We start from the raw sequence: 23,914 nt of genomic DNA, 5'->3' as shown, positions 1-23,914 counted from the left end.
GCATATCACTCATCAATGATCTACAAACTATGAATCAGGAAGAACATAGGGAGGAGTGAGCAGGAAGGCCAACTTAAAGTTACAACATTAAGATCCACTGTTAGTTGAAGACCAGTAAGAGAGAAAAAGCATTTCAGAAATGAAATCGTCAGGCAAACAGGAATTGCATTATATACTTTTAAAGAACCCATGGCATTAAGAAGATCTACGAAAACCAGCTGGAAGGCTGCAAATTTTGAGAAACATGAACCATGCGGAACTATCAATAAACATGCTGTGATTTACCACTTTGTAAGGGACTGTTAGTATTAAGGGCTTCCCTGGTAGCTCAGATGGTAAAGAATCTACAAAGATGATCATATGATTCATTATATAAAATGGGGCACTTTGGAAACAAAAAGAAGCACTATTTAAAATTATGCCAGGGCAATGACTGTCCCAGGTAAACAAGCAGGATTGGCCACCCTCTTTAGTAACCATCTACTCATTATGCATTAAAAAAATAAAAATAAAAACCAGGTACTTAATCTGTTATGTAAATGAGTCCTTCAGTGAAATCAACCACAGCAGCCAGAATGGACAAGATACCAGTCCAGTGTGGGCTTTGTTTAAATCATTTTTACCCTCTATGATCCTGCTAATATTTACCATCTCCACTGGGGGGAAAAAAAAACAACGAGAGTTAAGAGTCACTGGCTTTATCTAGTTTTTTTGTCCCTTTGCACTGGATATATTCAATCTATAGGAGGGGGCCATTTCTATCCCCATTTGGAGTTTAATATTTATGCTTATGAAAGAATATGCCTTTCTGTGATAAGTCAAACAGAATGTCATTCTTCGGATTTCTAGAGACTTCCATTTTCCCCAAAGGCACAGCTGGCTTATACAAAATTTGTATGAATATGTGCCATATTTACTTCAATTAAGACTGATTCTTAGATAATTCACTGAATTAACACAGCAAAAACAAGATCACTAACCACAACATTTTATTGTAGAGATCAATACACATATTCTGATAATTAATTTGAGCTATTCACTTAATGGTTATGAAAACATCAGGATCTGTTTAATTGGTATATTTTGGTTTGCTAGGCAAGAGAAAAATAACAAGTCGAATCCAAAGGGCCTGATTTTTTTTTTTTAAGTCTATAAAAAGAGAGGATTAAATACTGCCAGTTCTACTATCAAGAAACATTATACGATTTTTACGAAGATAACTCCACATAAGTCCAGCAAGGCGTGTTGGCAAGTAGAAGTGAAACAGTCTATTATACAAAATGCAAAAGGATTCAAAGATGAATTATAAAAAATAAAATTTTGGTCAGAAAATCATTACTACATGAAGCCACATAAAGGTGTCTGTGAGCTGCTTTTTTTAAAGGGAAAAGAAATCAAGCCATTAGCTCTCTATATTCAAAAGGAAAAATAAGGAAAATGTTTGGAAAATACTTCTGATATTAAGTGAGTTCTTTCTCATCTGCCATCCAGAGTGCACAAACATCTAACTTATTCTTGCCAACCTACAGAAGTGAGGGAATAAAACCACTGTCTGGCCATCAGTGGCACACTCACAACACCCGAATGAGATCCAGGGTAATCCTAGATCGGGGAATGTCAATGTTGAGTACTCGGACTTCCACTCTTTCTCCAGGGCCCAGTCCAAGACTCCTTCTCTTCTTCGTCTTAGAAAGTTTTGCTTCTGTTACATTTCGTATGGGAATCAGCCCTGATCTCCCCACTCCTATATCCACAAAAATTCCAAACAAGGTGGCATTCTCGACTTTGCCTGTAAGAACTGTCCCAACCTGCAGGTCTTCCAAGCAGACTATGCTTCTCTTGAAATCAGGTTTATCGAAATCTACAACAAAAGGGGAAAATGGACAGTGTGTATAAATAATTGTTAGACACAACATAATTTAATGAGTAAGTATTGTATATATATCAATTGTGTGCCCAGACCAGTATTAAGCATTGAGGGGAGACATAAAAGGAGCTGAAGATATATGCCTGCCTTCAGAGAAAAGGCATCCTAGTTGGAGAAACAGCATGTGCAAAGTAGGAACAATTCAAGAAAGTTTACTCAAACACTATCTTCTCCTCAAACTCTATCTTGCTAACCTGTGAACATTAGCATATACATAAGGGACTCAAAAGAGTATAGTGGCTTATTTTCTTCTTTATGAAGAGGAGATGAGAAAATACATTTGCTCAATGAATATGCAAGGCTAAATTACAAATACGGAGAAAATAAGATCCTTGTTGACAGAAGAATGGGAGTTTTCCTCCAAGTGACTGAATTCTCAAAATGTTTAAAGTGGGTAGAACATCCATAAATGTTTAGTCAAATGTGGTGAAATTTAAATGTTCTTTCTCACTTCTCCCCCCAAATTTTGAACTCAAGGATCAATTCCTATCCATTTTGAATAAATTTATCCAATCAAAAAGAATGGATTCTTGATTATCTATTGCTCAGAAACCCAGATGGGCCAGTACCTTATGTCCTTTCTCTTCTTTCAATTCAATTCATAAAACATTTACTAACTCCTATTAGCACTCTACCAGGTACTCAAGAAACAAAGATGAAGCACAGATCTCTACTCTTGAGTTTTTACAGCCTTCTTTCCCTTGTTCATGCCAGTGTACCGATACATTTCTCTGTTCATTAACACTACCCCCCACCAAAGACAGACACAAAGCCTGCTGAGGAATCATGGCTTAAGTTAAAACAAAACAAAAACAACAACAAATGTTTTATGATGGAGAAGGTTACAACTAGCAATTGAAACAGGGCTTTTGGATTATCTGTGGATTCCATTTACCCATGCTCCTCTTGGCCCCCTTTCCTAGGATTACTGAATGTTGATTCTAATAACAAAGAACACATTCTATGCTTGGATCTCCTTTTACTAAGACCTCATTTTCCCCTCCACCCATTCCATTTCCTTTTCCTCCACAGCTGTTGGCTTTATCCTGATTACTTGTTAAAACTATCCTTTACATTTGTATTAACAACTGGTCGTCTCTTGGTTCCCCTCCCCCAGCCTAACCATATTGAAATCAAGGTTTTCTTTTTTTAAAAAATCCACTTAAAAAAAAAAATCCACTTTTTACCTTTACAACAAAACAAAACCCCTCTTTAAACCTTAAATCTCATTTTCCTCATAAAAAAGAAATATGCTAACACTAGAATTGATTGTGTAGAATTCCATCTGATGTTCAGGTGTGAATTCCAAAAATAAAGAGCCCACTGAATACGCCATTACTCTCGGCAAGGACTGTGTCAAAGCAAAGGGAAACCAAGTTGTTGATCATGGTCAGAGGTAGGATGGTCTCTGAGGCCCCACAAGTATTGTTTTTATACTTAGAAACTCTCCCTCTTTCTTACAGAGGTCCAGCAGCTACAATCCCCAAGGGTTTCTGATCAGCTGCTTAATTTTGCATGGAAAATCAGAGTCAAGAACTACTTAACATAGCCCAGGCCACTGAGAAATTAGAAAAGCCTCCATGTACCAGGCAAACTTTAACACTTTGATTGCCAAGGCTACATACTCAGTCCCCTGTCACCAGGTTGCTTCTGATGAACACAATTATGGAAACTAACTGGCGACCAGAGTGTTAATAACATAGAGTTGATTATATCACCAGAAAAACAGAAGACAGGATGAGTATAAAGAAAGAATGAGGCAAGAAAGGAAGTAATTTTGAGAAAATGGAGGCCAGAAAAGAGATGTAACATAAATGCAGAAACATTCAAAATACTATCTGCTCCTTTAAACATATGACTGTCTGCCTTTCTTCCTGATGATGTATTTAGTGTTAAAATGAAAGTTCTCAGACATCTAGAAACCTGTGACTTATGCTAGGGCAAAAGTCAGTTCCAAAGAGATCTATTGGAAATTTCACTTGAAACAATGATAAATACTGCAGTAACTGGTAAGCTCAATTCAGAGCCCAGGTGTATGTTTCTGCTCAACTAGAGGCATCATCAGGTAAAGACCAACTTAGCTGTTGGTTGTTTAACTCAGCTTTGTAATCTGAGGGCTGATCTTTGCTCTGAGTCTACAGTGTAACTGAGATCATGGGAACAATCAACATCAAGACTGAAAAAACCAAGATGGACAAGAAAAGCCGGAACAGAGCATATTTGCCAACCTTCTAATGTAGTGGTTTTAGCACAGCACTCCCACCCTGCTTGAAAGCCACTGCTCACTGCTAGACAACACCTATGGAATTCACACCTAAGAATAACTGCAAAGGGCGAGGGATTTGTCCACGGAAGTATTCACTTTGGATGGACCACCCAGGAGGCTTCTACTCCTACATTTTTGGCATAGGTCTTACTGTATGTTTCATTTTATTTTTCTCCAACCTTGAAATTAATTTCAAATTTACACAGATATTGAGGGAATGGTACATTGAGCTTGACAGATGAACACAAATTCCCCCAGACCTTTTCAAAGAAACCACCTCAACACAGCATAACCCAGGATGAAATGAGCCAAGCCCTAAACATGGTATCATAAAAATGATGTGAGACAAGCACAGATTCATTTAAATCTCAGAGCTTCCTAGTCAAATTTCCTTGGGAAGTAGGTCATTTGATACCTTAATTCCTTCTCACCGGGTCATTGCTCTCAACAACTATGGCTCTTAAACTTCCTTCACCATCTACCTGTGCTGAAAGCCATGAGGCTTTTAATTAGAAGGAAAATCAACAGAGAGACAGTATCTTTTTTCTTCAGAGTGTTCACTGACACAGAATCCAGGAACTTGGAAGGCTGTAACTCAGAAAGAAGATTCACTTTAATTTGTGAACTGAATGCTTTACCTTGGACTTCTGACTCTTATGAGGTAAAAACAGTTACAAAAGGATTATGAAAAATGTATGTCTCCATGAACACGCTAGCACATGCATGACGTGTTTAGTCTAGTGTGATGGGAAATAAGCCTGGGAGGAAGAGTCTGGAGACCTGGCCTCAACTTCAGCTCTGGATACTTACTAGCTTCAATGACTTTGAAGGAAGGTCCCTGCGCTCTAGTTTTCTCATGGAGAGAAAGGCAGAACGGAGGATCCTGTGGCACAGGATCACTGTGGGCTACTCAAGTGAAAGGTATTCACATTCATCGTTTACCTGTTCGAAAGTCAAAGCTCTCGGGCTGGCTGAGACCATCTACGATGACCTGTAAGGTGTGTACTGTTGTTTGCAATCTTTCTGCAGTTTTCTCCATTCCTTCTTTTTCAAGGAATGAATTTATTTTTTGCTGCATTTCTGGCTTTCCAATCTCATACAGTGTCCCTCCAATGAATGACAAAAACCTGCAGAGGAAAAAAAAAAGAAGAACCCCGCCCCCCACCACATATTAATAATATTACTTATTTTCCAGTCTACTTACATAAATCACCCCTATTCATCTCAGATCCATACATCAATCAATCAACTGGTCTCTACTGAAAATCTACCATGTGCCCCATGCCATAAAGATGATCTGTCTTGGGAGAAAAAAGGAAGAGGATGATTTGAGGTTTTTGAGTTACTTTCCAAAGAAGCTCCTGCTCAGAATCAGCATCAGAAATGTTTTACAGTGCAATGTTCATTAGAGTTTAGTGCCAGATATATTTTCTAAATAAGGATACCTATATTTGCTTCATGTTTCTGCAAATTTCAGTTAGGAAAATGTTTTGCAGTTAAATTACCTATTAGGCAAACAATGAATTGCTGCTATCAAAATCCAGCAAAATACCCAACAAGGATTGCCAACTTTTGACAAACAAATCACTTTATCCATATGCCATATCTCTGTTCTTTACTTCTGTGTACCCATGATGACAGTGTAACCTGTGCAAGCATATGCTCAATCTAAGAATTCTCCATCAACGGTTATGCCTTGCATGGACTAAATCATATCAAGTATATTAAGGATTCAGAAGTCAACAGAAAAAGGATGAGAGGATTATCAAAAAGTGACTTCTTCCCCAAATGGAAGCTCTGCAAGGAAGATCTCACTTACATAACCTTATGGTGAATATTACTTTATGTACTTAATATATTACATACCTGTAATATGTAGGAGACTATTTGCCTTTCTCAATTTCCCTTTGCTATGTTTACCATTCCCCATGTTTGTTTAGCTGCCTCTCAATTATTTAGCTTTGGAGTTCAGTAATGAGTTAATCAAGAAAAAAACAAAGGGTTAAAGATGAATTTCCCTTCAATCTCATCTGAATATTAAGTAAGCTATAGCTTACTTTCTTGATATTCCTTGGCTGTGTACTTTTCCACATTGTTAAGTTCAATTTCTTATGATTAATGGCTCTTTAAAAATGTCAACACAGTAATCAGATAGATAGCGATACTAATGCCCCCCAATCCTTTCCTCTAAGGATGTCTCTGGAATACAGGCAGGGGAAAAAGAAACTGTTGGAGGCTTGTCTACGTTTAGAATTGGGATGTATCCTATTTGCTAGGTTACTGCATGATCACAAAAGGAATGCTTGTTATTTCCAGTCTTTTTCCCCCACTGTTGTGTTCACCTAGAGAAGGCCTCTGTAGTGATAATCTGGTAGTGACAGTCTGTTATCTAGGGGAGAAACTCTCTCATCTCTCATTTAACCATGGAATCTCTTTGAGTTCAAATGTGTAATCCTCCTACATTTCCAAAGTCGTAATTTTGGTCAAAAACAGACTGATGAAAATCCAACCTATTTTCTTTAATATATTTTCATTAAGGGTCTCATGAAAGACTAAGGAGTTAGTGCTCGGGCTCCTTTTTTTTTCCTTTTAAATGAGCTTCCATCCCAACTGGTGGCAAGTGAGTTACACACTTTATGTCTGTGTGTCCATGGCTTCCTGGGCCCATGGACAGGCAGCGGTATCTTTAGTGTTGATAGGTATCTGTTAGTAGCATATAACGGCCCTGGTGACAGGCAACAGCTGCTATAGCTCTGACTGACGGGGCAGATGACACATGGCAACCTCTGCCCGCAGCCAACTTCCTTGCACAACTTCCTAAATAATACCGGCCCTGCTGAGCAGACTTCCCTGGTATTTACCCTCTTGGCTTGATTGGTCTGCAACTGGCTATTCAGCAGAACATCTTTCAAATCCCCAAGATTCTGGCTTACAATCAACAATTAAAAGGCCAAAAAAGTATATCTGTGGGTTGAAGATTCATAATAAACTTGAATAGCATTTTATAATTAATAAAATAACTAAAAGAAACTTCCCAAAGTACTGGACATGTCTTGGCCTCAACAGCAAAAACACTGGCTCAGGAGGCCACTTGGAGACTTAAGGTTTTTGTGTGCATGTGTATATAACTAACTGATACTCAAGTCACTTCCATATAAAGGATTCTGTTTATAGTGGCTGCAGATGCACAAAGAATATTGGTCTATTTAACCTGGGTGCATATTTTATATATCATTTTCATCCTCACACACACAAGCCTGAGGGCACTGGTAATTAAAATCAATAAAAAAGCACCAAATTGTACTCCTAGCTAATGCTTCAGTATTGATCAACCCTATTTTTAAATGACTATGCAACAGAGTCAGATGCTTTTTTATTTCGAAAACTTTCTTAAAGTTACAACAGGGTTGCATAAAATGGAAACTAACAAACAAAAGGGAGACTATAAAATGAACTGGGAATAGCATTGCTTTTGACCTCTCTTTAATTTAATTTCAAAAATATTCAATTGTAAACCATAGGAAACAATGTTTTTTGCTCAGTAGCCACTTAATAAACATGTGTTCTTTAAATACACTAAGAATAACTTATTCTACATTATTCTGAATTTTTACTCTAGAATCAACTGTGATAAATAATATCAAACATACAGCTTCATTTTAGAAATAAGAAATACTCAACACAAAGTACCTTCTGGCTCAGAAGTATCATATAAAAACACAGTATACTTTATGAAGCTTAGAACTAGAATGTGAGTGAACGTGTTCTGAAAAAATAGTGCTTGATAGATGTTCTCATTTAATCTTGACAATAATCCTAAAAGGTAGGTATCACATCATACAGAAAGGAAACACCGAGCTTTCGGGAGGTTAAATAACCTGCCCACAGCCTCATAGCTATTGTCACTAACTGGAGTTTCAGGCTACACACATCAGTGTATGTCTGTTTACAACTGCAGTTATGTCAAAATTAAAGTGTTATATTTGGTTAAGATATAAGACAATACTTTGGGTAACATTTCACCAACACGATTTAATGGCAGATTAGTTTTAAATATTAGAGAGTTAACATTGATGAATCCAACAGAGAAATTATTATATAAACGTATTTAAGTAGACAATTCTCTCAAAAGTTCATGGGTTATTAAAATCATAGTCTCATTTTCTTCACTGTCTCTGAAAGGCTTTTTCAGTTTGCTAAGGACTGCTGTCTGAGCTGCTGTTTCCATTTAATATGTAATTTCATCCATCTTACTTAAAGTAAGAAAGTAGCATAAATGCAACAAATAAGCACATCATGTTCTTTTAGCACACATCTGCACAAAGTTAAGACACAGACCTTGCAGTAGAGAGAGGCTGCTTATTTTTCAAACAGAATGCTATATAAAACCTAAAATTGCTGATATCTTCAACAGAAACTTGTTACAAATTCAAGTTCTCCTCCTCAAAGAATAAGAAAAGTCTTTGTGATATTTTTCTTGAAGAATAAGAAATTCTCAAGATTCATTAGACTTCAGATATAGCCATTCAGTTTTATGTAATCATTTCCAGCATGGAGAGAGAAATTTAGGAGCCCAGGACTCATTACATTAAAGCAACATGATATCCCACAGAGCACAGAAAAACCATGGTGATGCAACTCCATCACTTTAAAAACAACTTAATATTAACATGTGCTTTGTGGGCTAAACACGTAAGAGTTAAGGCTCCACAAAGAATCATGCTGCAAGGGCAAAGTACTCCTAGTTGTCCATCCATGCTAGATACTTTTAAAAAGAGACTTTCATACTTGTTTACTTTTATCCATTGGTTTTACTCAGTCTTAAAGTAATCATATCAATAAACCAATAAATGCAAGAGCACAGTCATTTTAGAAAAAGTAGTTACAGATAAAGCAGACAGCATCATCTGTAATACAGACAGACATTCAACAATTTAAAACAAAAGAGGTAACCTGTCCTTCTTATCTGTGATTGTGATTATAGAGCAAGTGGTAGGACACAAAAGAAAAGTTCAGTTTGTTATACTGAAACCCACAGATTCTATGTATTTAAAACCTATTGCTTTATATTAAAGACAATGTAAATTCCAACATGGTAAAGGAGGGAAACCCACTACTCCTTTACGCTATTTATGGGAGCTGAACTCACCTAGATGAGCATGGAGCAGCACACTTTAGTTTTGCTTAGAGCAGTGTGGCTTTACCACATCTGCTGTTTCAGTAGTCAAATCAAAGGGGTGGCAGTGTGAACTGCACTTTAATCATCATCAAAGAATCTTTTCAAATCTCTAACCTCTATTAAACCAAGAAACTGAACTGGGCCAGAATCCTTCAAAATCTTCACTGATGTAAAATCCACAAATAATGGTAAATTCAAGTAGAGGGCATTTACAGAGAAGCCCACACACAGAACAACCTACTGGGCTCAGAAGCTAGCAGGTATCTAGTGAAGGTAATACTGAAATGGTTTTTGTTAGCGTATCATCAACCACAGAAAGTTACAGCGAGTAATTTTTCATAAGAATGTAACAGCTTTTGAAAATTTATACACTGCAGATAAACTTTTGGAAAAACGTAACCCTTTCAGAAAGGGTAACCAAGGTTACTTCTGAAAACTCTTTGGGCAGCAAGGGGCACTTCTAGCGTCATTGCTTGGCACCATTTAGAGTGTCTCTGGAGTACTTCCTGCATCTAAACATACTCTTGGATCTGTGAGCAGCAGAAAAAAACAAGAGCCAAAAAGAAACTACCACAGATTAACGGATGCGGTCTGTCTTCCAAGAGACTTGGTTTATAAGCATCAGACTGTTAACCTGATTCTAACTTCTGAAAAACTTAGCAAATGTTTCCTCCTTTTTCAAAGGTCTATTACACGTGCATAGAGGCTGGATACTTGATGTATGCTGCAGTAATTGTGGGAGAACATATCCTTAGAAAGCGGTTTTATTTTATTTTAGCAGTTTAGTAAAGGGAATGAATTTTGTTAAAAAAAGAAAACAGTTAAAGTGTGCTTATATAGATATCCTCTAAAAATCTGAGATTAGAATGATCTCTTTAGAAATAGCTGAAGAAGACATGCAGTTACAAAATACCTAAGATCAGAGAAATAGTAACCAATACCACAAAGAATAAGCAGCATTGATTTTTATGTAGGTTTTCCTATTTCAGAACCACAGTGTGATATACTGTGTGAGTATAATTAAAGCTATAATTTAAAAAACCTAATGTATATATACATACATCCAAGTGCACATGAAAATACAAAAATGGAAAGGCATCATGTACTGAAAATGTTGTGATTACTGCTCTAAAGATTTCTAAAATCCTGTCTTAGAAATAAATTTATAAGTGACAAAAGAAAATCAGTTTTCTTACACTTGTTAAAACAATAATCCCCCATCAAAAAAGAAAAAGAAACAGGAAAAAACCCCAACAACCCAATTGCTCAGTTTGATCATCCTCTTTCCATTGAGCCTGTGTTGTTTTAAACACACTCATACACACACACACACGACATCTTCAAATGATAAAGATTTGTTTAAATCAAGGCTCTTCAAAGGCATGAGACAAAATGCTGAAGTGAATTAAAAATAATTTAGAAAATCATTCAGTTTTCCTCAATAAATATTTATTTACTGTGGAAGAAGACTCTATGAAACATGATAACAGAGCCTTTGCCCTGAATGAGCTTAGTCTAATTTAAGTAATGACAGTATATCAGAATTAATTATCTTCTACTTATATCTGCTGTTTTAGAGGTAGGATTTTACATATAGACAAATATGTTGAAAGTGCTCAGTAAAGATGACTTCATTTAATTCTCTCATAAATTTATTGTGGATACAGATTTGCAGATAAAGAAATTTAAACTCATACAGATTAAGTGACCAGCCTAAAGTCACACAGCAGAGACCACAAGGCTGTAGCTAAGGTAAAATTCGTTATATACCATATCTTCATTAGCACTGCTTACTGTTTAACTCTGGGAGATTTTCAATGTAGACAGAAGATTTAGGTCCCAGATAAAATCTGGCACAATAAGTACCACTGCCTGGGAGTAATTTATTATTATTTTTTAAACCAAATTCAAAGAAAAAGTTTGGCTCTTTTTGAGTTACTGAATAAGAGTTGTACAAAATTAAGTTAGTGGTTTCAAAGACTGCAGACTCTCTACAGCTCAAAAGCACTGTGTTCAGAATTCATATAATTTAATTTACTGTCTGTAAAGCCATAACGTGGATTAGTGCCTGTGAATATTTGAAAGAGGAGGGCAAATTAAAAAGCAGTATTTTAAAAAACATATAGGCTCGTGATAGCAGAGCTGAAATGAAAAAGCTCTGGCACTACTAGGGGATAAACTCCATGTACTGGAATAAAGAACTTTCTTCCTTGGGAAATACCCTTTATACTATGAAATCCATCCTGTCCAGGAATCCTTCTTTCAAGAAATTTGAAAATGTTCAACACCTGCCCTTTCCATAAATCTCTCCAATTGTCCTCTGAATGGGCAGAGCCATTTTCATTCCATTTAACGGTTGGGCAATTGAGATCAAAGTAATTTGCTTATGGTCACACATAGAGTCAGAAGCCAGGCTAAGATTAAAATCCACAGTGAGAGTGGGGACAGGAAGGGGAGAAGGGAGATAATGGGAGACTAAATCAATACCTGACTGTTTCAGGCTCCAGACCGAGCGATCTAAACCTGAAGAGAGAGGAGAAGGGGAGAAGGAGAAGGGCAAATATGTTGGAAGATGGAACAGACAGAAGCAAGCACTATGGCTGGCTGGCAACTCCCTCTCATTGACTACAAGGTTTCTCCAGATATGCAGGAGAGAAAGCAGTGTTTTTTCAGTTTCAGGACCCAGTGTTAACATTAATTAACAATGTTAATTATATTATAATTTAACTATACCTGGATCACATAGTAAAACATTTTTTTCTCCTGGGCAACTAACAGTTGTAAATCAGCCCCACTCCCCTTTTATGACTCAACTGGACAGCCCCTTCTTAATCACAACAAAAATAACAGTGATGACTAGAGCAGTAATAACAGCTTACTGTCTCCCAGGTGCTAAGATTTCTATATACATTTAATCATGCCATCCCAACTTGTCATTGTTCAGTCGCTATGTTGTGTTCAACTCTTTGTGACTCCATGGACTGCAACAAGCTGGGCTCCTCTGTCTTCCACTATCTCCCAGAGTTTGATCAAATTCATGTCTAGTTAGTCAGTGATCTAACCGTCTCATCCTCTGTCGCACCTGTCTCCTTTCGGCTTCAATCTTTCCCAGCATCACCATCTGTTTCAATGAGTTGGTTCTTTGAATCAGACGGCCAAAGTATTGGAGCTTCAGCTGCAGCAAAAGTCCTTCCAGTGAATATTCAGGGTTGATTTCCTTTAGGATTGACTGGTTTGATCTCCTTGCAGTCCAAGGGACTCTCAAGAATCTTCTCCAGTACCACAATTCGAAAGCATCAATTCTTCAGTGCTCAATTTTCTTTATGGACCAACTTTCACATCTCCCATCCAAAGAGACAGGTAACATTATCCTCATTTAACAGATAAGAAAAATGACATATAGGGAGGTTGAATAACCTAGGCAGTCTGGCACTGCTCTGCCTCCAGAGTAAGCTAGCAGGAAGTTAGGTACTATCTCGGGTTCTTCAGCTTCCTATTTACCTCTGCCAGGCTTGCCCAAAACGTCATGTGGTGTGTGTTAGAACAGTGAGTAAGACATTAGACATGACAGTCAGTTCCTAAGTATCCACATCCTGGTCATCTGATTCTCTAGTGGGTAGAATCTCTTTCATCATCTTTCTCTTGTATGAAAGCACTTTCAAAAATATGATGAATGCTACTTCCTGGGAATTATAGTAAGCTATCTGGGTATTTAATTAGAGTACTAACAAGGGAAAAACAAACACCAAAAACTGCTTTCAGTAATCTGTCCTTTTTATGATCTTTGTATTTTAGGTTTGGTCTCTCTTTTGTGATGTTATGTCTGTTTATGAAAAGGCAATATAATACTGTCTAATCATAGCTCCATAGAAGAAGTTAATGTGCAGTAATTGATACACACCCTGAGACATCACTTATCAAAAGCCAGAAAAGATTCTGCCTTAATTTTCATGTCTGAATGCTGCCAACTCTTGTGAGGCAAGTCCAGAAAAATTTAAGATCTTTCAAACTTACAAATAACTTCTTAGGTCTGTTTACCTAATCTTCATTTATTTTACAGCATTTGTAGCTGGGTTTCTTTTCAGGCAAGTCTCCCACAAGGAAATATGTTTTTATCATTGTAAAAGTTAGTTGGCACGCAAATGCTGAATAAAGCTGTGGTGAATTTTAGATGTGGGAGGTGTGTCAGACATACTCATTAAACTAAGTGACTTACCCTCAGAAAATTACAAATCACCACAAGTCAGGGGCCTTCTGAGTTTGCTCACAGTTGAAACTATGAATACCAATGTTCTACTGCTATTTTGTTTTGTTTTTTAAATAAAAACAACCTCAACTTCCTGTGTTACAGCTGCTTATTAGCTAGAAGGCTTCTTGCTGGGCAGAAAGCTGAAGTTGGAAAGAATGTGATAAAACCTCTGAAAGCAAGGCTAAAAAGAAAAAAAGAAAAAGGAGTTTGGAGGTGCTCAATCCTTGAACAGGAATGGGAAAGAAACAGAGATTGAGATGTGCTCAGTTGTTAAAGGTCTTCCGTATGGGCTGTCAAGCTCTCTGGTTTGACTTATGTTAGCTCCATGGCAGTGCACAAGGCAGGATCTCCACAGGGACTCTCTACTCCTAGGCCCCCCAAGTGCTTTTAGCTCAGGAGCAATAGTTGGGATCCATTCCTTGTTGAGTTAATTCTACTTTTGTAGGCCTTTCTCTCATCAGCTTCACTGAGATATAATTGATATATAACACTGTATAAGTTTAAGGTATACAACTTAAACTTATAAGCTAAGGTGTACACCTGACACACTTATAATAGCAAAATGATTACCACCACAGCCTTAGTATAATACCCTCATCGTGTCACATAATTATCACTCCTTTTTGGGGATGGAACACTTAAGATCTACTATCTTAGCAACTTTCAAGTTTATAATAGAATATTAACTATAAATCATCATGCTGTACATTATATCTCCAGAACTTGTTCATCTTATAATTGGAAGTCTGTACCCTCTGATCAACTTCTGGTCTTAAAACCTAAGACAAGTTCCCCCCCCACCCATAAATAAAGAATAAACATTGCTTAGCTTTTGTACAGATTTCCTGTCCTCAAGAAAATATTTTGTGAGGTTAAATGATTATTCCTGTTCCAGACCTGAATTTTAAGTTGGTGGTTGTTTACTCTCTGAAAACATACTTCTCCACACTGATCCTAAGGGTCAGAAATAGGAATATCAGCAATAATAAAAGAAATATCACATTACTAATATAATAGTGCAGATACTGATGTAAATCATCCCTTGATATATGACTTTCCTATGGTGCCATATGCCATATTCCTGCTAGAAACTAATCTTTTAAAAATTTTCCCTGATGACCAAAACAGAAATAATTATTAACTACTAGCTAAAGCTTTATCAAAATGAGTGCTGAGTGACAATCGTGACATTAAATTTCCTGCCATTTTTCAAGTTAAATCAAGAACATAACAACTAACTTTCAAGCTTAGCTATCTGGAGTGAATCAAATTCTTAATGCAGCAGATTCTCTGGGAGAGTGCCAGGCCTCAGTGTGACGTGTACAAATCAGCATAATCTCAGCGCAAAGCACTGCCTCCTGGCACCTTATTTAAGAAAAAAGGGAAACTGGATACCTGCCTTTGGCTCTCCTGACCAACCAGAATGGCAGGACAGAACCCGAGGAGGTGTGGGGAAAGTGGCAACCCCTCCACAGACTGCTTCTGGGCTTCATTCTACTCACAGCAGCGATTGTATTCATGGCCTGCAACAGCCAACACGATGAAATCACTCACACTTGGAGACATCGTGACAATTTCTGGATGATGGCAGAAAGTGGGAAATAACCCTCTTTCATGGTCAATGAAAAGAAGGAGCATTGAGACAGATGTTCTAGGAGGAAGTAAGATAAAAACGTGGTTGCTTCTTTTAGCTTTTAGGGAGTGAAGAATGGGAGACCAGAACGTTTCTAGTCTGTAAAATCTACGAAGTCCTGCACTCTAGACACAGTACTCTATGAAGGCATGGCATTCAACATGGGAAGGTCATAAACCCCCTTTGATCCACAAAGGATTCTAAAAGAAGCATTTACTCACCACAATGGCAGAAAGGATGACTGAGACCTTCTGGCAACAGTTTTGCTCACACAACTACACTGACCTCAGTCAGTTGAGACTGAAGAAAAAATATTTAAATTGGGGTAAAGCTAGACACTTCATTTTGCTCTATTAAAATCATCAACTCCTAAATATAATTAGTTCTGTTTCCTCAGTCTTCTCCTATATAGTCATCTTTCATTTTTTATTGCTGTCTTTTATTCTTTTACTAAATAAATAACACCATGTCAATCTGTATCCTAAAGCCACACGATGAGGAGAAATCACTGAGTGGGGGGCCTGGTGATCCAAATTTAGTTCTTTAACTTCTCTCTTCCCCATAACCCTCCATTACAAGTTTCCACTTCATCTTCCAGTGTCTCTGGTATTCATATTATTTTTGTCATTCATATTTACAATTATTGTCTTTCATACCCTTCATTCAATCTGTCAGCAAATAATATTGACTCTTCTTTAAAAACATACCTAGATTCTGACAACTTCTCACCAACTCTTCCATCATCTTAGTCTCAATCATCTCCAGCTTTCACCTGGATTGCTGTACTTAGTCTAACTGGTCTCCCTGTTTCAACCACGACTTATCATGTCCCCTTAATTTAGCAAACAATGGATCCTTTAAATGTACAAATAAGAGCATGCCACTCTTCAGCATAAAACAATGCTGTGGCCCCTGACTTCACAGAATTAAGGCCAAGTCCCTATAGTAGCCTCCCAATGCCCTTCTGACCATATCTCCTACTCTTCTCTCCCTCGCTCACTCTGCATTAGCCCCCTGGCTTCCGTGCTACTCCTTGACCTTGCCAGGCCAGCTCCCACATTAGGGCCTTTATACTGCCTGGTCCCTCTTCCTGGAACACTCCTCCCTCATATATCTGCATGCACAGCTAAATCCTTTACTTCCATCAAGACTTTGCTTAAACGTCACCTTGTCAATCTGGTCTACCCTGACTACTCTACTTAAATTTGCAAGTTCTTATCCATAACCCTGGTAATCCTGATTCCCATTACTCTGCTCTTCCCTTTTTTCCCCACTGTTCTTGTCACATTTATCACACGGTTTATTCATTATGCTTATTGTCTACTGCCTGTGACCTTGAGAGCAGGGACCTTTGAATGTAATCAAGATTGCAGAACAGTACCTGGAATATGGCAGGCACTCACTTGGAAGGTATGTGTTTAATGAATAAATGAATAATTTGTTAATTCTAGCTCTGATTAATGGAAAGACAGTTGTGCCATTAACCATTCATCATGGGACAAAAGGGGAAGACCAAGCCTTTTTGTTTATTTGTCTGCTTGTTTTTGTATAGGGCTAGTGAGGAGGACTGATGGGAGAAGAGGGAGTTATAAATGTAGGGAAAAAGAGGATACAAGTTGTACTTTTAGATATATTGAGTTTGAGTTGTTAAGATATTCCTGAGAAAATCTCTCACAGCCAAATGGAAAGGGAGAGCTAGAATTTAGAAGAAAGGCCTGGACTAGAGATGTGGAAATGCAGGACTGGAACTGGCAGTGGAGGGGTGAGAGATGAAGACAGTCATATGAGTGGATGCACTCAATCAGAGGAAGATAAAGAATAAAAGGAGAAGGTGAATAAGGCAAAAACCTGAAGAATATCTACATTGAGAGGGCCAGAGGAAGAAGAGAAGTCAGAGAGGATAGAATGTGAAAACAATCATGGAAGATCAGTAAGCTAATGGAGTCAAAAGTAGCAGAATAGATTAAGTGGTTTAAGGACAGAAAGAGGCCACTTTTTGACAGTTAGGAGGTTATTTGTTGAGAGAGTGATTCCAGAGTGGTAAGGACAGAAGCCAATCTACAAAAGCTGGGAGAAAACAAGCAGTGAAAATGAGAGGCAGATAATTCTTCTGAGACGTTTGGCAATGAAAAGAAGGAGCATTGAGACAGAAGTTCTAGGAGGAAATAAAAAAGTGGTTGCTTCTTTGAGCTTTTAGGGAGTGAAGAATGGGATACCAGATTAGCAATAGGTCTGTGGGGCAAAACAAAAGCAATAAATGATGGAGACATTAAGATACAAGAGACAGTCATAACATTTTATAAAGAGAAATAGAATCAGGAGATGGAAGGCTAAGTCAGGGAAGTGTGGGACAGAATGAGTAAAGATAGGGAGATAATCTCAGGAAAGTGGCTCTGAATTTTTTCAGTGAGGTAGGACACATCAGCTAAATGTGAGCAGATCCTGAAATAAGTAAAAGATTGAGAACAGAACGGGTTCAAAGGACTATTGAAATAAAATCTATCTGTGGCAATAGTAGATTTTTAATCCCATGTTCTTATACCTTCTCTAATATGGATTTTCTTACTATGCTTTTAAATTGACATTTATTGAAGACCTTGCATTATTCCTTACTCTTTCTCGCTTACTTAAAAACATTTTCTGGCAGAGGTGAGTACAATTCTAGGATGAATATGCTACTGCTGCTCTTCACCCGCCTCTTCTCTTAAAATGATGGTGACCAAACATTGTTACTATCAAGCTGCTTATTTTGAAATGTACATGTTTCATTCTAAAAAAAAAAACATAACGAAAGGAATTATTTTGGGTGCAGTACTCAACGAAACATCGTATTTGCAGCATAACAGCATAAAATTCTGCATACTCTACATGAAGAATCCATTTTCTACAGAACCCTTAATAAAATAAAAAAGGCAAAGTTTCCTTTATCAGAGGAATAATGTTTTCCCCAGAGGAAAGACAGAGTCTAATCTCATGTGATGATACAGAAGAATACCCAAAGACAGCATATTCCAGATACTTTTTTTTTTTCCTTAAGAAGCACACAAAACACAAGTCTTGTTATATTTTTGTGCTGAACACAGACTGTCTTTAAGGGTATGATTCCCTTAATTTGAAAGGCAATTATGATTACATTTAAATCTGGCTCCACACTAGCTTTTTAATTGTGAGCTCAGGTTTTGGAGTGTCATAGATCTGGTTCAAATCTTGGTTTCACCAGTTGAATTATCTTAGGCAATTTACTTCACCCATCTGGGACTTTGTATACTTAAAGAAGTGGTAATATTAATAGCACTAACCTTATACAATTGCTGTGGGGTTTAAACAAGTTGATGCTTCTAAAGTGCCTGGTAATGAGGATATACTCCATGAAGGTTTGTTTTTATTAACTATTCCTCAAATCTGACCTGAGCTATGTTTTCCTATCTCCATCTCTTTTAAACATCTCTTTTCCTCTTTCTACTGGCTGAAACACCTAGCCCAAATGCCATCTCCTGCATGAAACCTTATAAGAAATTCCAATCTGGAAATGAAATCTTTCTCCTGTGAACAGGTTTGTGTTTCAAACTTAGCAAAAAGGGAACCCTCTTACACTGTTGGTGGGAATGCCAACTAGTACAGCCACTATGGAGAACAGTGTGGAGATTCCTTAAAAAACTGGAAATAGAACTGCCATACGACCCAGCAATCCCACTGCTGGGCACACACACCGAGGAAACCAGAACTGAAAGAGACACGTGTACCCCAATGTTCATCGCAGCACTGTTTATGATAGCCAGGACATGGAAGCAACCTAGATGTCCATCAGCAGACAAATGGATAAGAAAGCTGTGGTACATATACACAATGGAATATTACTCAGCTATTAAAAAGAATACATTTGAATCAGTTCTAATGAGGTGGATGAAACTGGAGCCTATTATACAGAGTGAAGTAAGCCAGAAAGAAAAACATCAATACAGTATACTAACGCATATATATGGAATTTAGAAAGATGGTAATGATAACCCTGTATGTGAGAGAGCAAAAGAGACAGAGATGTATAGAACAGTCTTTTGGACTCTGTGGGAGAGGGAGAGGGTGGGATGATTTGGGAGAATGGCACTGAAACATGTATATTATCATATGTGAAACGAATCGCCAGTCCAGGTTCAATGCATGGGACAGGGTGTTCAGGGCTGGTGCACTGGGATGACCCTGAGGAATGGTATGGGGAGGGAGGTGGGAGGAGGGTTTAGGATGGGGAACACATGTACACCCATGGCATATTCATGGCAATGTATGGCAAAACCACTACAATATTGTAATTAGCCTCCAATTAAAATGAATAAATTTATTTATAAAAAAAACCCCAAAGGGCTGTTAGCAATTACTGACTTCTGTCATGGGTATCTGTGACTAAGTTTCATCCTCCCTGTTTTGGTAGGCTCCCTGGGACCATAAACCACCTCTATTCATTTTTATATTCTTTAGGCCGTACCACGGCACTCTGTACATTCAAAGTGATGAATGAAATCATCAACAATAAAATTCATAAGAGTAAAAAAATGAAACTATAAATAACATGAAGAAAATATGGGAACACTGAATTCATCTTAGAAATCACGTGTCTTAAGAAAAAGAATAATACAGTTACTTCATAAAAAATTAAACATTCATATTTCAAAACATATCTGAATTATAAACAGATACAAAATTAAACTAGAAAAAAATCTCAGCCCATATGAAACACTTTAATATTTAATAGAGAATCCCTATACATAAATACAACTTTTAAGTACTATAAATAATAAAAAAGTAAAAAAAAAAAAAAAAAAAAACTAGACTTTTAAAAACCACTAAATGACTAACTTAGGTTACAAAATACCATGATCTCAGTTTTCTAAAATATGAATGTGAGAGAGAATATCATAAATACCAAAGTAAAAAGACTTAATGGCTTCACATTTTGGTGTATTTCTGGGAGTGACATCATGGTAGGGTAGCATTAAAGCTCTTTATGTTTCTACCATTTTCCTAATATAACTAAAAATGAAATTTACTGCAATGGAATTTACTTTTACAGGACTGAAATCAAACCACTGATGACCTAATCACATCCGTAATGAGCTTCTCCTCCCTGGGAAGACCCCTTTGTAACATCGTATGAAAAGTATGAACTACCTATGTTGAGTGATGTCTGTACTAAGTATAATCGAAAGTTAGAAACCGCTATCACAGTTCCAAAGTGGATAACGGGGATGGTAAGCAAATTTAGATAAATTACCATTTTTTCCTCTAGATTTTAAAGGTCAAGAGTGGAATTTCATGTAGAGAAATTTTCCATGAAAGAGTCCTCAAGTACTCTGCTTCTGAGAGACAAGGCTACTCCCAAAGAAAGCAGAGAGAAGGATGAAGTCACTGGTAAGGGCTTTTATGCTCCACGTGCAGAAACTAGCCTATGTAAAAGCTGGCAGAGAAGTCCTGTCTAATTTAGTCCTGTCTAAATTAAAGATTTCTCAGGTTTGAACATTGCTGGTGGCATTATAAATCAGTATGTTACTTGGCAATGTATATTAAGAGCCACATAAACTTTCAAACCCTTTGGCAGAGTAATTTCACTTCTAGGAATCCATCATAAGGAACCACTACTAGTATGACTATTAGCTTCCCAGGTGGCTTAGTGGTAAGAATCTGCCTGCCAATGCAGGAGCTGCAGGAGACTCAGGTTTGTTCCCTGAGTCAGGAAGATACTCTGGAGAGGAAATGGTAACCCATTCCAGTATTTTTGCCAGGATAATCCCATGGACAGAGGAGCCTGGTGAGTTACAGTCCATGGCACTGCAAAGAGTCGGACATGACTGAGGATGCACACACGAGTACTACTATTTCTAAACTACAGTCCAGTCATTAAATGGAATATTATTTAGCCTTTAAAAAGCAATATGCAGAAACCAAAAATGTGTGCTTATATTAGAAAGGAACTTGAAGAACATATAAACCACATTCAACTACATCATGGAAACAAACAAAAGTGTATATTAAAAAAAGATACTGGCTTGCATACAGCAAAATGCTAATTTGGAGATGACAACTCTTGCAAGAAGTCTATAAATCCATGTGCATATATGCATCTTCTCAAACAAACACTAAAAATACAATTACTGTGAGATCACAATTTTTTTAATATTAAAAAAATGAGAACCATGTGCTAGGATTAAGAATGGGACAAGGATGCCCATTCTGACCACTCCTATTAAATACAGTACTGAAAATTCTGGCTGTTGCAATAGGCAAGGAAGAGAAACGAAAAGCATGAAGATTAAAAAAAAAAGTAGTCTATTTATTTGCTGATAATGTAATTGTTTATATAGGAAGATTTAAAGAATCCACAAACACCTACTAAGATCTAGTAAATGAACTTATCAAGGTCACAGGATACAAAGTTACTATTAAAAAGCAATTTTGTCTTCACATATTAGCAGAAAACAATCAGCAACAAATTTTTAAAAATTCTACTTGCAATAGGGTTTAAAAGCATATTTAATAAAACATATGCAAGACCGCTACACTAGAAACTAAAAAACACTGTTGAGAGAAATGACAGAAGTTTTAAATAAATGGAAAGATAAAGTAAGTCCACTATCAAAAGACTCAATAAATATTATGAAGACATCAGTTGTTCCTAAATTCACCTATGGACTCAATATAAGCCCAATCAGAATCCTACCAGGTTTTTTTTTTTTTTAATGTAAATTGACAAGTTCATTCTACAATTTATAGGAAAATCAAATCCTCTAGAATATTCAGAGCACTGTTGGAAAAACAAAGTCAGAGGTCTTACACTATCTGACTTCAAAATTCAGCATAAAATTATAGTAATCAAGATAGTATGGTACAGACAAAAAGATCAATGAAATAGAAGAGAGAGCTAGAAATAGATTCACACTTACAGAGTTTTCTATTTTAAACAAAGGCACAAAACAATGGGTAAAGAGAATGGTGTTTTTGTTATTGTTTTTTAAAACGGTGCTGGAATAACTAAATGTTCACAATGAAGAAAGAAAGTGAACCTTGACCCCTACACTTCAAATCATACTAACTTCAGATATATCACTGAATGTAAAAGCTAAAATCATCAAGTTTTAAGAAGAAAACACTGAAGAATAGATTCATGACTTGAGATAGGCGAAAGATTCTTAGCACATACAAAGAAGTAACTTCATATGGAAGAAAAAATGGATAAATTAGACACCAAAATTTCAAAACTTCTGCACATTAATAAGAAAATAAAGAGGTAAGCCACAAACTAGGGCAAAATATTTGTGGAACATATATTTGACAAAGGACTAATAATATACAGAATATGTTTTTAAAATTCTCGTGACTCAATAATAAAAAAACAACTCAATTAGAAAATGGCTAAATGATATGAACAGAGGGTTCACAGAAGAAGATATACAAATGGCTAAGAAGCACACAAGAAAGTGCTCAATGTCACCAGGGAAATGCAAATTAAAACCACAGAGATACTACCACAGACACAAATACACGAGAATGGCTAACATTAAAAAGACTAATACCAGATGATGGCAAAGAGAACTGTTAGCATTGTTGATGGAAGTTTAAAATGGTACAATTAATTACACTGGAGTACAGTCTAGAAATTTCTAAAAAAAAACTAAACACCTGATTTATGACCCAGCAAATCCTCTCCTAAGTATTTTTCCAAGGTAAGTGAAAATAATACATGTCAACAACAAAAATTATACAAGAATGTTCAAAGTGGCTTTACTCAAAATAGCCAAAAACTTGGAAATAGGCAAAGTTCCTTCAGTAAGGAGAATAAACTATGGAATAATCATACAATGGCACAATTATTTAGCAATAAAAAGGAACCAGATACTTGTTCATGTTAAAACATGAATTTAAAAAATCTCTATATGTTGAAAGAAGCCTTACACAAAAAAGTACAACTGTATGATGTCATTCATATGAAGTTCAAGAAGAGGGAAACTAATCTTTGGTTGAAAAATGTGAACATGTGGTCAGCTCTGAGAGGCTAGGACAGGGATTATGTTAACAAGGATTATGCTAGAATATGGGATTATATTAATCCCAGGGATTATCTGGGAAGGGGTACAAAGAAACATTTTAGGATGATGGTAACGTTTTTCATCTTGATAGAGGTTTGGGTTACCAGATGTAGGTATTTATTTGCCAAAATTCAGCTCTTATACACCTAAAATTTAAATGTATGTGAATTTTACCTCAAAAGACAAAAAGATCAAGAACTACTGAATTCTAGTTAATGATATACATGCCAAAGTATTAGCTGAAAGTGTGCTGATACCTGCAAATTTCTTTAAAATATATATAAAAAAGAAATGGACTAATGGACAAAAAGATGGATAAGTGAAAACACGGGCATAACAAAATATTAATGCTAAAATCTAGGTGAGGGTATATTGGGATTCACTGTAAAAATTTTTTTCAACATTTCTCTATGCTTAAATTTTTTTATAATAAAATATTGGGAGAAAAAAGATATCACTGCTGATGTTGACAGAGTATTCTATTTTTTTTTTGTATTTTCTAAGTTTTCTATAATGTTTATAGAAATTTCTAAAATGTTTACAATCTTAAACATTTTAAAAGAAATTAAATTACATTTCTTAAAA

The 23,914-nt window shown here is 36.6% G+C and overlaps 1 protein-coding gene across 5 annotated transcripts in view; it reads right to left on the bottom strand.

Moving 5' to 3' along the window:
• Window positions 1-972: 972 nt before the first annotated feature.
• SRBD1 (S1 RNA binding domain 1) overlaps window positions 973-23,914 on the bottom strand; it is a 244,418-nt gene continuing 221,476 nt past the window's right edge. For all 5 annotated transcript variants that reach the window (XM_070379644.1, XM_005897586.2, XM_070379641.1 and 2 more), the window contains 2 exons: window positions 5,136-5,320; window positions 973-1,861 (listed from right to left, as the gene is read on the bottom strand). In XM_070379644.1, the coding sequence (XP_070235745.1) occupies window positions 1,572-1,861; window positions 5,136-5,320 (475 nt within the window). In that variant the 3' untranslated portion in view covers window positions 973-1,571. The remainder of the gene's footprint in view (window positions 1,862-5,135; window positions 5,321-23,914) is intronic.

The sequence above is a fragment of the Bos mutus genome, chromosome 11 (assembly GCF_027580195.1).
Source record: "Bos mutus isolate GX-2022 chromosome 11, NWIPB_WYAK_1.1, whole genome shotgun sequence".
Lineage (NCBI taxonomy): Eukaryota > Metazoa > Chordata > Mammalia > Artiodactyla > Bovidae > Bos > Bos mutus.
Note: the sequence above shows the minus strand (reverse complement) of the source record. Positions and strands in the feature narration are given on the sequence as shown.